Genomic DNA, 13,183 nt, shown 5'->3' with positions numbered 1-13,183 from the left:
GCCCCACTCTCCCTTTCCCTCTCCACATCCTGTGCCCCGCTCTCCCTCTCCACATCCTGCGGCCCACTCTCCCTCTCCACATCCCGCGCCCTGCTCTCCCTCTCACTCTCCATATCACGCGCCCCGCTCTCCCTCTCCACATCCTGCGCCCCGCTCTCCCTCTCCACATCCTGCATCCCGCTCTCACTTAGCTTGTTCTTCATTCCCATTCCCCAAGAGCCTCTGCTCTGGCCCTCTGTTTACCTAATGAATCACACTTTCAGGATCTTGGTCTACAGCTGAACCACACTCTTTCTCAGTCCCACTCATTCCTGGGCAGGGTGAGTGATGATGACAGTCCTCCAGCTCACAAGTACTGGGAGCCCGTAATTTTCCAAAGGAGCCTGACAGTGAGCACTCTGGAGATGCCACAGCGGGCTCCACTGACAAGGACATAATCAAGCACTCTGATCCTAAATGTATCTTTCATATCCAAGTCCCAGACCCTCAGAGCCATTTGTAAATGCCCAGCCACCCTAACTAAGATTATCTGGCACAGTAGTGAGACTGAAGCATGAAGGTGGCAGATCTGACATGTCAAGACAGAGGGGGCTACAAAATACCAAGTGTTATCAAATTACACAGCAGGGAATAAGGTCATTCAATTCTTTGGGTCTGTGCCAATTCTTTGAAAGTGTTATCTAATGAATCTCACTGAACTTTCTCTTTTCCCATCGATCTCTAAGAGTCTTCATTTTCACATAAACATTTAATTCCTGTTTGGCAGTCACTAATGAATCAGCCCCAACCATTCCTACGGCAAGTATATTCCAGATCACTCCAACAATTCTCCTCTCTGGTTCATTTTGTCATTCATCATAAAATACAAACAGACTGCATTCTTTTCTACTTCTCCTCCCCTCCTTATACATCAGCATACATGTGGCCTTTACCTGCAGGCAACCAAGGCTGTCGTTCTGATCAGTTCTTCAACAAGAAGCTCGGAGGCTCTTTTCGTAACTGATCTTTATGTCCACCAGGAGATTACACCTATGTCAGCAGTTTGCCGCCATGAGTAGTCAGAGCACAACAGAGTTCCCACATCAACATCAGTTTGCCTGGCAGAATCATGGTGAGTCACAAACTATGTAATGGTACTGGGAATGAGCACAAAGTCAGACACTGTGAGGTCTGAAGCTGAAGGCATTGCCTATGAATTCAGATGCCTAGACAGCCATGTCCTCATCCCATGAATGATTTTTTAAAAAATCAACTGTTTCTAGGCTCAAATCATGAATTACCGACTACACATCATGAAGATCTGCAACAGGGCTCTTCAATTATCCAATCTCCAATCTAACAAGGGGAAGTGCAAGCCCAAAGATGCCCAGTCAAGAACAACAATTGCAAATTTAACTGGGAAGATATGAAACAACCCAGCCCAGTGCAGGACTTGCAGGAGTTTTGATAGACCCTTCACCGGTGAACACCAAGGCAACAAAGACAGGTAAAGTCTCAATATGAGAAGGGAATGTGCACTTCAGAGGCAAAAGTCGAAGCAGTCGTGCCGAAAAAGGACACATTGTTTTGTGTAGTAGCTTGATACATTATAGTTCTGAGACAGTTCCAGAATTCAAAGCTATTACATTATACCTCAAGAGACCAGAGGAAATGAGCTGCACACAGTGCTGCACAGAATTGTTACTTCACCCTGGAAGTTACAACCCTTCTACCTTCATCAGTTTTACCCTGCACACAATCATCTGCCACCAGATTATCAATACTCGACATCTCTTTATTCTTAATCCACTTGTACAAGTCAATCCTGGACATTAACATAGTTTCTGCCCCAGTCACCAACTCTGCAAGTGATTTACACATTCTCTCAATTCTCTATATGATGCTCTTTCTCATGCTGCCCTATGTTTCAGATCTCTTACACCTATGGCCCCTTCTCACTGGCTATTGTAAAGTGATTGTTCCTATTTGTCCTGTTTCATTCATTCAGAATTTTAAGGGTTCAATGGCATTTTTTGTTGAAAATGCATTGGTTCTTCAGATTTGCACTCCCTTGTCTCAAGTAGTAAGTTCTGTTATTACTTCATGAACTGAATGTGCCAGCAATTTCACGAGCACTGGTTGTTGACACTTGCGTCCTGACATTAAAGTGGGTCAGAGTGGGCCCACTTTAAATTTTGAATTAAGAGTATCATACAACGATGAAACATTGAATTGGTCATTCTTACCAGGAGGTCCGCACTGCCCTCTGGACCATGGAGGTTACCAGGAAGCCCCTGTACAAACGGAGCACATAACCATTATAGAACATAGAACAGTACAGTACAGGAACTGGCCCTTTGGCCTGCAATGTTGTGCTGAACATGATGCCAAATAAAACTAATTCCTTTTGCCTGCCATTGATCCATATCCCTCCATTCCTTGCGTATTCACGTGCTTATCTAAACGTCCCTTAAATGCAAAAATGTGCGTCTCACATTTCCTTTGAACTTTTCCCCTCTAACCTTAAATGCATGCCACCTAGGACTAGACATTTCAACTCTAGGAAAAAGATTCTGACCGTCAACCCTATCTATGTACCTCAGTATTTTATGGGCTTCTAATGAGTCTCCCCCCAGCCTCCACCGCTCCAGACAAAAATTCCCGAGTTTTTCTTGCCTCTCCTTATAGCTCATACCCACTAATCCAGGCAGCATTCTGGTAAACCCCTTCTGCACCCTCTCTAAAGCCTCCACATCCTTCCGGTAATGTGGTGACCGTACCTGAACACAATACTCAAAGTGCAGTCTACCTAAAGTCTTACAAAGCTGCAACATGACATCCTGACTCTTGTATTCAAGTTCCCGAACAATAAAGACAAGCATGTCATATGCCTTCTTTACCACCCTATCTACTTATATTTCCATTTTCAGGGAGCTATGGACTTGAACCCCATCACCATCAATCTATTCTAACTACAGGATTTGCCTCCTTTCAGGCTGAAAGGTGGGTCATTGTTTGTGATTAGGATTCCCTGCAACTCGATGCTTGGATATCTGTTATTCTGAACACAGACCATTCACACTACTCAATTACATTTCACCTGTAGCTCACTTTGAAGGTTCTGAGAGTCTACAATTAAACCATGCAAATTTTTAGGTTACATTTTGGCCAGTGGATTGTAGTTTCTTCTATCTTATAACTCATCAGTTAAACTAAGCACCTGAATACAGACATATTGTGTACATACAGTAGCTCTCAGATAGCTATATCTTTTCCTGCAGGACACAAGGAGAAAATTACCAAAAGACATCAAATACCTCCATGTTAGATAATAAGCTATTATGTTCACAAAATAAAGTGTAACTTGCAAAGATAAACTTGGAAACATGCTGCATACCTGTTGACCTGGTGGTCCTGGCTGCCCCATTGCTCCAAGTCGTCCTGCTGCACCCTTCAAAATAAATTAGTTCATGAATTATAGCAGCACAACTAGACATTAACTGGAAACAAATGGTCAGTTCAGTAACAATAATTAATCTGGTACAGTGGAAAATTGCAGTGGAATGAAGTTGTGGAGTGTGTAGTTTTCGTAGTTGAGCGGTGGTAGTGGACAGTAGTGGAAAAGATATGGTGTATGAGAGGAAGGGTGAAATCAACTCCTGTATGGATGAGGGAAATGGTTTGGCACAGTCAACAGTTGGTCAATGTACAACAGAGATGAGTTGGAAAATGTAGGAAAGGAAAGGAATCAAAAAAATTGTATTCTGAGGGTGGTTTCAGAAAATTAATGTTTAATCAAAGATGAAGGGAAAGTAGAATAATATGATTTAGCAAAATGAAATACAAAGAAAAGGAGAAGACTTGCATTTATAGAAGTACATTCCACAACCTCAAGGGTGCACGTTCGATGCTGTGAAAGAGAATGCTCATGTGTGACAGGTAGAAAACAGGTAGGGAAATGTGCAATAAAAGAAATGAAGCCATAATAAGCCAACTGAAGATAATTAATCAACCCATGTCCTGCATGAAGCAAGATCTGGACAACATTCAGGCTTGGGCTGTAATATTCAAGCCAAACAAGTGACAGGCCATGATCATCTCCAACAACAAGAATCTCTAACAATCTCCACATGCCATTCAGTACCATCCCTGAATCCTTCACCATTAACATTCTGGGGGCTATCATGATCAGAAACTGAACTGGATAAGCCATATAAATACTATGTGATAAAATACAAAATAGTCTCCACTGGTCAGGATGAACACAGCATTAGTACATGAAGCTCAATACCGTTTGGGACAAAGCAGCCTGCTTGACCAATACCCCATTCGCCACCAGCGACATTCACAACCTTCACTGCCAGTGCACAGTCGCAGCAGTGTGTACCATTACAAGGTGTGCTGCAGCAACCCTTCAAAAATCCTTAGATTGCACCTTCCATACCTGTCACCTCTAGCATCTAGCCAAACATGCGCAGCACATACATGGGAAACTGCTATCTGCAACCTCCCTTCACAGCTACACAGCATTCTAACTTGGAACGATATCATTCCTTCATTTGGATTTCAGCAAGGCTTTGGCTAAGATCCTACATGGGAGATTAATATCACAGGTAAAAACTCATGGAATTCAAGGAAATTTAACAAATTGAATCCCAAATTGGCTGAGTGGCAGAAAGTAGAAGGTGATGGTTGAGGGGTGTTTTTCAGACTGGAAGTATGTGTACACTGGGGTCCCACAGGGGTCAGTGTTGGGGTCATTGATATTTGTGGTTTATATTATATAGAAGATTTAGGGTTGGATGTAGGAGGCTTGATCAATAAATACACAGACCATACAAAAATTGTTGGGTGGTAAATAGTGAGGAGCATAGCCTTAGACTACAAAGGACATAGGCAGCTGGTAACAGTGGCAAATGGAATTCAGTTCAGATAAGTGAGAGGTGATGCACTTGGGCAGGATAAACAAGAGAATATACGATGAACATTAGGACCCTGGGAAGTAAAAAGGATCAGAGGGACCTTGGTGTGCATGAGCACTGGTCCCTTAAGGCATCAGGAAAGGCAATACTGTGGTTGAGAGGGTGTAACGTGCATTTGCCTTTATTAGTCAAAGTATAGAATTTAAGACCAGAGAAGTTACGCAGGAACAGTATAAAATATTGGTTAGACCCAGCTGTAGAGAATTGTCTGCAATTCTGGAATCCACGTTACAGAAGTAATAGCACTTGAGACAGTACAGAGCAGATTTACCAAGGTGTTGCCTGGGCTGAAGAGTTTTAGTTATGAAGAGAGATTGGACAGATTGAGATAGCCTCCTCTGCTCTGAGGAAAACAGTGAGGGGTCATGACTGAGATATACAAAATTATGAGGGGCATAGAGAGGGTAGACAGGAAGAAACTCTTCTCCCTTGATGGAGGGATCAATGAGAAGAGAGCATAGATTAAAGGTGAGGGCAGAAAGTTCTGAGATGAGGAAAAGCTTTCTCACCCAAACTGTGGTGAGAATCTGGAACTCACTGCCTATAAGGATGGTGGAGGCTCAAATCCTCATAACATTTGAGAAGTCAGGGAGGCGATGGTCTAGTGGAATTATAACTGGGCTGTTAATCCAGAGACCAGATAATGTTATGGGGACCCGGTTTCAAATCCCAACACGGCAAATGGTGGAATTTGAATTCAATAAATACCTGGAATTAAGAGTTTAATGATGACCATGAATCCATTGTTAACTGTCAGGAAAAACCCACCTGGTTCACTAATGTCCTTTAGGGAAGGAAACTGCCATCCTTGCCTGGTTTGGCCTACATGTGACTCCAGACCCATAGCGATGTAGTTGACTCTTAACTGCCCTCTTGGCAATTAGGGATGGCAATAAATGCTGCACAGCCAGCAACACCCTCATCCCATGAATGAATAAACAAAAAAAAATTTGTACTTGTAATGGCAATTCATACAAGACTATGGGCCAAATGTTGGAAATGAGATTAGAACAGTTCAGTGGTTGTTTTTGACCAGTGCTGACGCTATGGGCTGAAGGACCTTTTTTTGTGCTGTCGATCCCAATGACCCTATGACTCTAACTATTGTTTTGTCAAAATCCTGGCACTCGTTCCTTAAAAGCACTGAAGGTGTAGCTACACCCCAAGGACTGCAGCACTTCAAGAAAGTAGCTCAGTATCAATTTCCCAAAGACAAAGAAGAGTCATTAACTAGTAACATCCAATTATCATGAATGAATTAAAAACGGCACTGAGGACTCAGTTTTAGGTCTAGAGTGATACATAATAAATCCTGTACACAATATTAAACATACAGGACCTCTGTTCAACCTCAGCTGGAATACTGTGTGCAGCCTTTATCACTTATCAGAGGAAGGGACGGCACAGTGACCTAGAGGTTAGGACTGCTGCCTCACAGCTCCAGGGACCTGGCTTCAATTCCATCCTTGGCCAACTGAATGTGTGGAGTTTGAACATTCTCCCCGTGTCTCCATGGGTTTCTGCCAAGTGCTCCAGTTTCCTCCCATAGTATAAAGATGTGCAGGTTGGGTGGTTTGGCCATGTTAAATTGCCCCTAGTGTCCAGCGATGTGTAGGATAGGTAATTTAGCCATGGGAAATGTAGAGTTACAGGGGCAGCATGAGTTGGTGTGGACCTTTTGGGCCGAATGGCCTGTTTCCACATTATATGGATTCTATGGAGGGGATTAAGTGATTGGAAAATGTGCATTAAAGACCTGGTTGAGGGGGTCACAGATCTAAAAAGAAATATGAAAGGTCAGGACAGGTTTTAACTAGTACTGAGGAGCATTGAAAACATAACTGATGGTGGAAATTAGTCAGCGAAAATCACTTAGTGGAAAGGTTGTCTTTTCATCAGGAGAATGTGTCCCATTTAGGCAGTCTGATGGAAGGTAAATATTCTGATTTCTGAAACCTGAGTGGTCTTTCCATAAGACCATAAGACATAGGAATGGAAGTAAGGCCATTCGGCCCATCAAGTCCACTCCGCCATTTAAATCATGGCTGATGGGCATTTCAACTCTACTTCCCTGCACTCTCCCCGTAGCCCAAGAGATGCTTTTGGTCAAATTGGCAAATTTGCTTGCAGCCCACATGACCGGCAGAAGAAAGTGTCTGTCTCCAGTCAGTGAATTAGAAAGTGAACACAGTGAATCATAAGTACAGGAATTGGTAGTGAATAGAGAGTTAGGTAGTGAATAGAAGACTGGGTATTTAGGATTAGTTAATAAGCAGTGAATTAGAGAATGAACAGAGGTTTGTTCATGAATAGGGGATCGGATAGAGGGGACAGGGGATCGGATAGAGGGAACGGGGATCGGATAGAGGGAACAGGGGATCAGATAGAGGGAACAGGGGATCGGATAGAGGGAACAGGGGATCGGCTTGAGAACAGGGGATCGGGGTAAAGAATAGAGGATTCAATAGAAAAGACAGCACTGGGCAGAGAATAGAGGATTCGGGTGGACAATAGAGGATTGGACACAGAATAGAAGATTGGATAGTGAACAGGGGATTGGACCGAGTAGGGGATTAGATAATGAATAAGTGAATACAGATACTTCTGATCATTTAGTTCCTGATATGACCTGGAACAGTATGTTGGGACCAGGATACATCACTGTACCATCTCTATATCCTAATGCCACAGTGGATCCAAATACACCCACAACTCAGAAAACTGAAATCTGGAGCCCGAATTAACCTGGTCCGCATTTGTGGATTCATTTATAGCAGCCTCCTGACCAGCATAGACAAAAAAAAGGAAACAGCAATGCACAAAGGCAAAGGAATGCACACTATAATTGAGTACTGTCAGCTTAGAATGTTGAACAACAGGAGCACAAATGAGAATTTAGGTACATGGATCGATTGATCTGCATTATAGCCATTGTAACAATAAATGGGAAGCTATGGGCCAGATTGTCCAGTCTCTGAGTTTGACAAAGGATGTATGACCAGGATATCACACTGGGAAGCTTGAACATCCCCTGCTCCCAGGAAGGTCTGAAAAAAGTCTGTATGATATCGGTCAGCTCCAACTGGCTTAGTTGATAGGAAATATTGGGCAGGAAATTCTTAAACTAAGTCTTGGATAACAATACAATTGGCAGCCCAATCCCTATCACTGACGTTGACCTCTTGGTTCCCCTCTGGAACCTCCAGCTCTCCCTCCATTCCTCCAATTACCCCTCAAACCATCCAAACACCTCCCAACCCCAGAATGAATTGGTCCACCTCAACATCCTGCTCACCTGCCAACCTACCACTTAACTCACTATTTCACCCACTGACCCTATCCATCCCATCCCCTCACCCACAGACCCCATCCACCCCATCCCCTCACCCACTGATTCCATCCACCCCATTCCCTCACCCACTCATTCTATCCATCCCATCCCCTCACCCACTCACTCTATCCACCCCATCTCCCCACCCACTGACCACACCCACCGTATCCTCTCACTCACTGACCCTATTTCCCTCTCCCTTACCATAGCCATTCTAGCCCCTCATGCACATACTGAACTTTATACAACTATGCGGTGTGGACTTGTTGGGCCGAAGGGCCTGTTTCCACACTGTAGGTAATCTAAACTAAATTTTTAAAAATCTATTAATCCATTCACTCAACTACACTCGGCGGCACGGTAGCTCAGTGGTTAGCACTGCAGCCTCACAGCGCCAGGGACCCGGGTTCGATTCCTGCCTCGGGTGACTGTCTGTGCTGAGTTTGCACATTCTCCCCGTGTCTGCGTGGGTTTCCTCCAGGTGCTCCGGTTTCCTCCCACAGTCCAAAGATGCGCAGGTTTGGTGCACTGGCCATGCTAAATTGCCTGTAGTGTTCAGGGGTGTGTGGGTTATAGGGGGATGGGTCTGGGTGGGATGCTTCAAGGGGTGGTATGGACTTGTTGGGCTGGAGGGCCTGTTTCCACACTGTAGGGAATCTAATCACTCATTTGTTAACACATTGAAAAGTGTTTAAGTGTCTCAAACCTTTTCAGTCTGCTTGTGAACATTTACTGAGACATGGCTGCTGGTGTGGTAAAAAGTGGGCATGGCATCTATGCAATTCCCTCCACAGATGTCTCTGTGGTTGGCTGTGCTGACTGAGTTCTGCAGGATCCTACATCACCAGGTTAATCAGAAAAGCCAGGGAAAATTGAGGATGTCACTTTTAGGCTAATTAGGAATGGAAAGCCTGAGCCTATGATGTCTGAACTCAGACAATTGATCTCCACATCTGATTCTCAATAGGTGCTCCTGCCTTGAAAAGTTCCAGAATCAACTCTTCTTGGACAATTAAGTCCAATCTCCTATGCCATAACATCAGTGTCATGATGGCACAAGGGTAAATTACAAAAAATAATGTCAGTAGCATGTGTTAATTATATCTTAGTTATGGACATGGGCTACAAGAGCAGTGCTACCATCGCTGCCTATGCAGATCCTGTGAATCCGCTGGGAAGAAAGATGCAACAACACCAGCATCCTTGACCAGGCCAACGTCCCCAGCATTGAGGCACTGACCACCCTTGGTCAGCTATGGGCTGGGCACATTGTCCATATGACTGGCATGATACTCCACTGCCAGTTTTGAAATATCTGGCAAGCCCCAGATGGACAGTGATACCTTCAGGACTCACGAGTGAAGTACGGCATTCCCACAAACACCTGGGAATCACTGCCTCAAGACTGTCCACAGTGGAAGAACAACATCCAGGGAGACATTAATCACCTCGAGACTTGCCATTAGAAAAAAATAGAAGCCAGGTAAAAACAGAGAAAGGAGCATGCTGCCACATCAACACCTCAGCCAGCCCTTCTCGTGACCAACAACTGTCCAAGTGTAACAGAGCCTGCGACAGCCACATCAATCTGTACAGCCAGCTATGTACTCACCCTGAGTGTGAAAGAGAGTCACGATGATGGAATAGTAGTAAATTGTATGGAGGTGATGGGCATTAAGCAGGGATTCATTTGAATGAATAAGTGAGATAAGCAAGAATAGAGTGAAACCGTTCTTTCAGAGATAGTAGGAACTGCAGAAGCTGGAGAATCTGAGAAAACAATGTGTGGATCTGGATGAACACAGCCTGCTGTGTTCATCCAGCTCTACACCTTGAAACTGTTCTTTGTTGTGTCAGATGGTGAGTCTTTGTACTGTGTATCTCAGGAAATCATTGCATATAATGTGTGTAAGGATTAGTTCCAGTTCCATCCTTGATACATGGACTTTTTGAATATAAATATTAGGATAAAAAGAATGCTACACTTTCTAGCTACCAATTGGAGCAAAATGACTTTGAGTAAAGTGAAACAGTTAACAGAAGAGGTATACTGCTTGATATTCAATTGTCACTCACTTTAGCTCCAGGACGGCCAATTTCTCCAGGAAGACCAATTAGACCAGGAGGACCCTTAAAGTAATTAAACAAGATTACGTTAGTATCACAGGTAAACTGCACTGAACTGATCTGAAGAAATCATATCTGACTTGAAACATAAACGTGAATGGTTTCCACAGCTGAGTTTCCCCAGCATTTTCTGTTTTTGCCTCCATGAGCAAACCTTCCAAAAGGAACATTTGGTGAAAGATCAGTGGGAAGCTTATATAATGTTCTCAATATTTTGAGTTCCCTATTTTTGGGAACATTTTCTCCACATTTAACCAGCTCAACCATCCACAAATTTGAAGGCATCAAGCAGCAGACTAGATCCACATACTACTTTCGGTGCAAGATGACTAGGGGACTATACAAGTTTAACAATTTCACAACTTATGAAATCTAAACTCTGAGAAATAAACATCACCACTGTGTTAACATTATCATTGCGATTTGGACCTGTGACTCTTAATGATTTGTTTCCCTTTATCCCTTGCTTCCTTTACTCTTGTATGCCATTCACTTTTTCAGTTTCAATGCTTTGGGTGATATTCCCATCTTTCCCAAAGTGCTTCAGCTCATGTGTATCTGTTAAACTAGCTTCTCACTTAGCTGCTCAGTTGTCTCACATTAAGACTCAACCTTTTTTGGAAATAGCTATAAATCCCAGTTTGGTTTCATCTTTGACATTAATTATTTCTACTTAATAACCAGTAATTCGAAGTACATTATGCATTATAATAACACTAGCACTGACCAGTGTGAACGCTATTTTCTATCCTTTCAATTTGAACCTTTAACCTTACTTTCTACCCTTTAATTTTTAGGCAACTTGCTATCAACTCAGGTATTTGCCCCCAGCTCTATCTGTTTATTGTCAGGAGCCTATTGTCTGGTATCCTCATGAAGAACTCTTAAGACTCTAACTAGATATAATTTAGTTGTCTACTCTGCAATAATGCCCCTCTAATGAATTTTGACAGGTTGGCTAACCATAATTTTGGGTTTGAATCTGTCCAAAGTACCAGCAAGCTTCCAATGACAGGTTCTTCCAATATGTAAAAATGTTCCAGGTTGGCACTTTATGTCAGAATAGATCATAATTCTCATGCACAATCCAAACAGGTCTAATTATAATGGAATCTACCAAATGTAAGAGTTGAATTAATTTTGTCCTACCCCTTCTCTATAGCCCTATAATTTTGTCCCTGATCAAATGATTATCCCATTTCCTTCTGAAAGTTAAAATAAAATCTGCCTCAACTTCCTGATCATTGACACAGAATGGAAGTGAAAAGAAATTCAAGAGTGAAATGTCTAACACCCACTTCCCTTGTAACATGAGTTGGAAACTTTATAACTCACACTCACCTAAAACATGTACAAAGATAACCTTCTCACATCCAATAATAATTAATATTCCTATCAATCTGTTACACTTACACGTGGTCCCATGGTTCCAGCCCCCTAAAAATAAACCAGATACAAAAGAGTTGTTAATTTAATTTCCATTTCAATTTTCACTTTCAATTTATTGCCCTGACAGAAATTTGTTTGCACATATTTCTTGATAGATCAGCAATCTGACCAAATGGACAAATAATGGACAAAATATTTTGTAATCTTGCAGACAGTGAAAATCCCAGGACTGATACAAACAGAGTTGCAGGCTATATAATGACCGGAGTCATACTCACTGGTGGTCCAGGAGGCCCAGGAAAGCCCACCTGACCCTGGAAAAGAAAAGAAAATATTACAGAATACATAAAACATAATGACAAGTACAGAGCAGGCTGAGGACAGATTGCTGAAAGCAAAATGTATGATGCAAGAGAACAAGGTGTGGAGCTGGATGAACACAGCAAGCCAAGCAGCATCTTGGGAGCAGGAAAGCTGATGTTTCGGGCCTTGACCCTTCATCAGGATTTCTGATGAAGGATCTAGGCCCAAAAGGTCAGCTTTGCTGCTCCTAAGATGCTGCTTGGCCTGCTGTATTCATCCAACTCCACACCTTGTTGTCTTGGATTCTGCAGCATCTGCAGTTCCTATTATCTCTGTATTATGCAAGATCTTGGTTTTGTGAAGTGCTTCAAAACAGGTGAAAGCTTCCCTCTTTTTATCTCTTCATGCCTTTTTATCCATTGACACCCACATTAATGAAAATGGGCAGAATTGTTGAACACCAAAGCGATCTTACATAGGATCTTACACACAGGGAGCGGGCCTCACAGTCAGACCTGTAACTTAGGGAGGGGCTGTCACAGCAGGACCTGCGTCTATATTTATTGTAAACCTAAGAATGATAGTTACTGAATGTGAAGCTTTTATTGGTTTAAGCAGTTTCTTCTTGGAACTTGGCCACTCTCAAACGTCAATGTAAACTGAGGGCGAATGCAGGGTCTGATATTTTTATGACACAAAAAGTGAGCAGCTAGATCAGGAAGAAATAGTCAGTGCCACGAAACGTGCATTTGAAAAGTCCGGAGAGCGGCAGAGGGTGGAGATGATGAGGGAGTCGGGCCTGAACAAATTGACAGGATGGTGTGCCATGACCTCAGCTTCACATGAATGCAAGGAAGTTGAGGGAAGGAAATGAGATGGAATATTTGGAAGAACAAAAAAGTACCAAACAGCAATAGCAAGGTGAGAATGTGGGTGTTGAGCAAAGTAAAGCAGTTTCTCTCAATGAGAGCCTGTTAAATCAAAAGCATGGAGCCAAAGTTTCAATGGCTTCAATGCTGATTCAGCTTCATTAGTGGGAAGCAGGTTCGTCTTTGCCACATCCCTCATGCCT

General features: G+C 42.9%; 1 protein-coding gene across 2 annotated transcripts in view; it reads right to left on the bottom strand.

Moving 5' to 3' along the window:
- col9a2 (procollagen, type IX, alpha 2) overlaps positions 1-13,183 on the bottom strand; it is a 188,009-nt gene that overhangs the window by 111,592 nt on the left and 63,234 nt on the right. For both annotated transcript variants that reach the window (XM_048558361.2, XM_048558363.2), the window contains exons 6-10: positions 12,087-12,122; positions 11,833-11,856; positions 10,369-10,422; positions 3,377-3,430; positions 2,226-2,273 (exon numbers count right to left, since the gene is read on the bottom strand). In XM_048558361.2, coding sequence (XP_048414318.1) covers positions 2,226-2,273; positions 3,377-3,430; positions 10,369-10,422; positions 11,833-11,856; positions 12,087-12,122 — 216 coding nt within the window. The remainder of the gene's footprint in view (positions 1-2,225; positions 2,274-3,376; positions 3,431-10,368; positions 10,423-11,832; positions 11,857-12,086; positions 12,123-13,183) is intronic.

The sequence above is a fragment of the Stegostoma tigrinum genome, chromosome 24 (assembly GCF_030684315.1).
Source record: "Stegostoma tigrinum isolate sSteTig4 chromosome 24, sSteTig4.hap1, whole genome shotgun sequence".
NCBI lineage: Eukaryota > Metazoa > Chordata > Chondrichthyes > Orectolobiformes > Stegostomatidae > Stegostoma > Stegostoma tigrinum.
The sequence above is the reverse complement of the archived record's forward strand: the minus strand, read 5'-3'. Positions and strand labels throughout refer to the sequence as shown.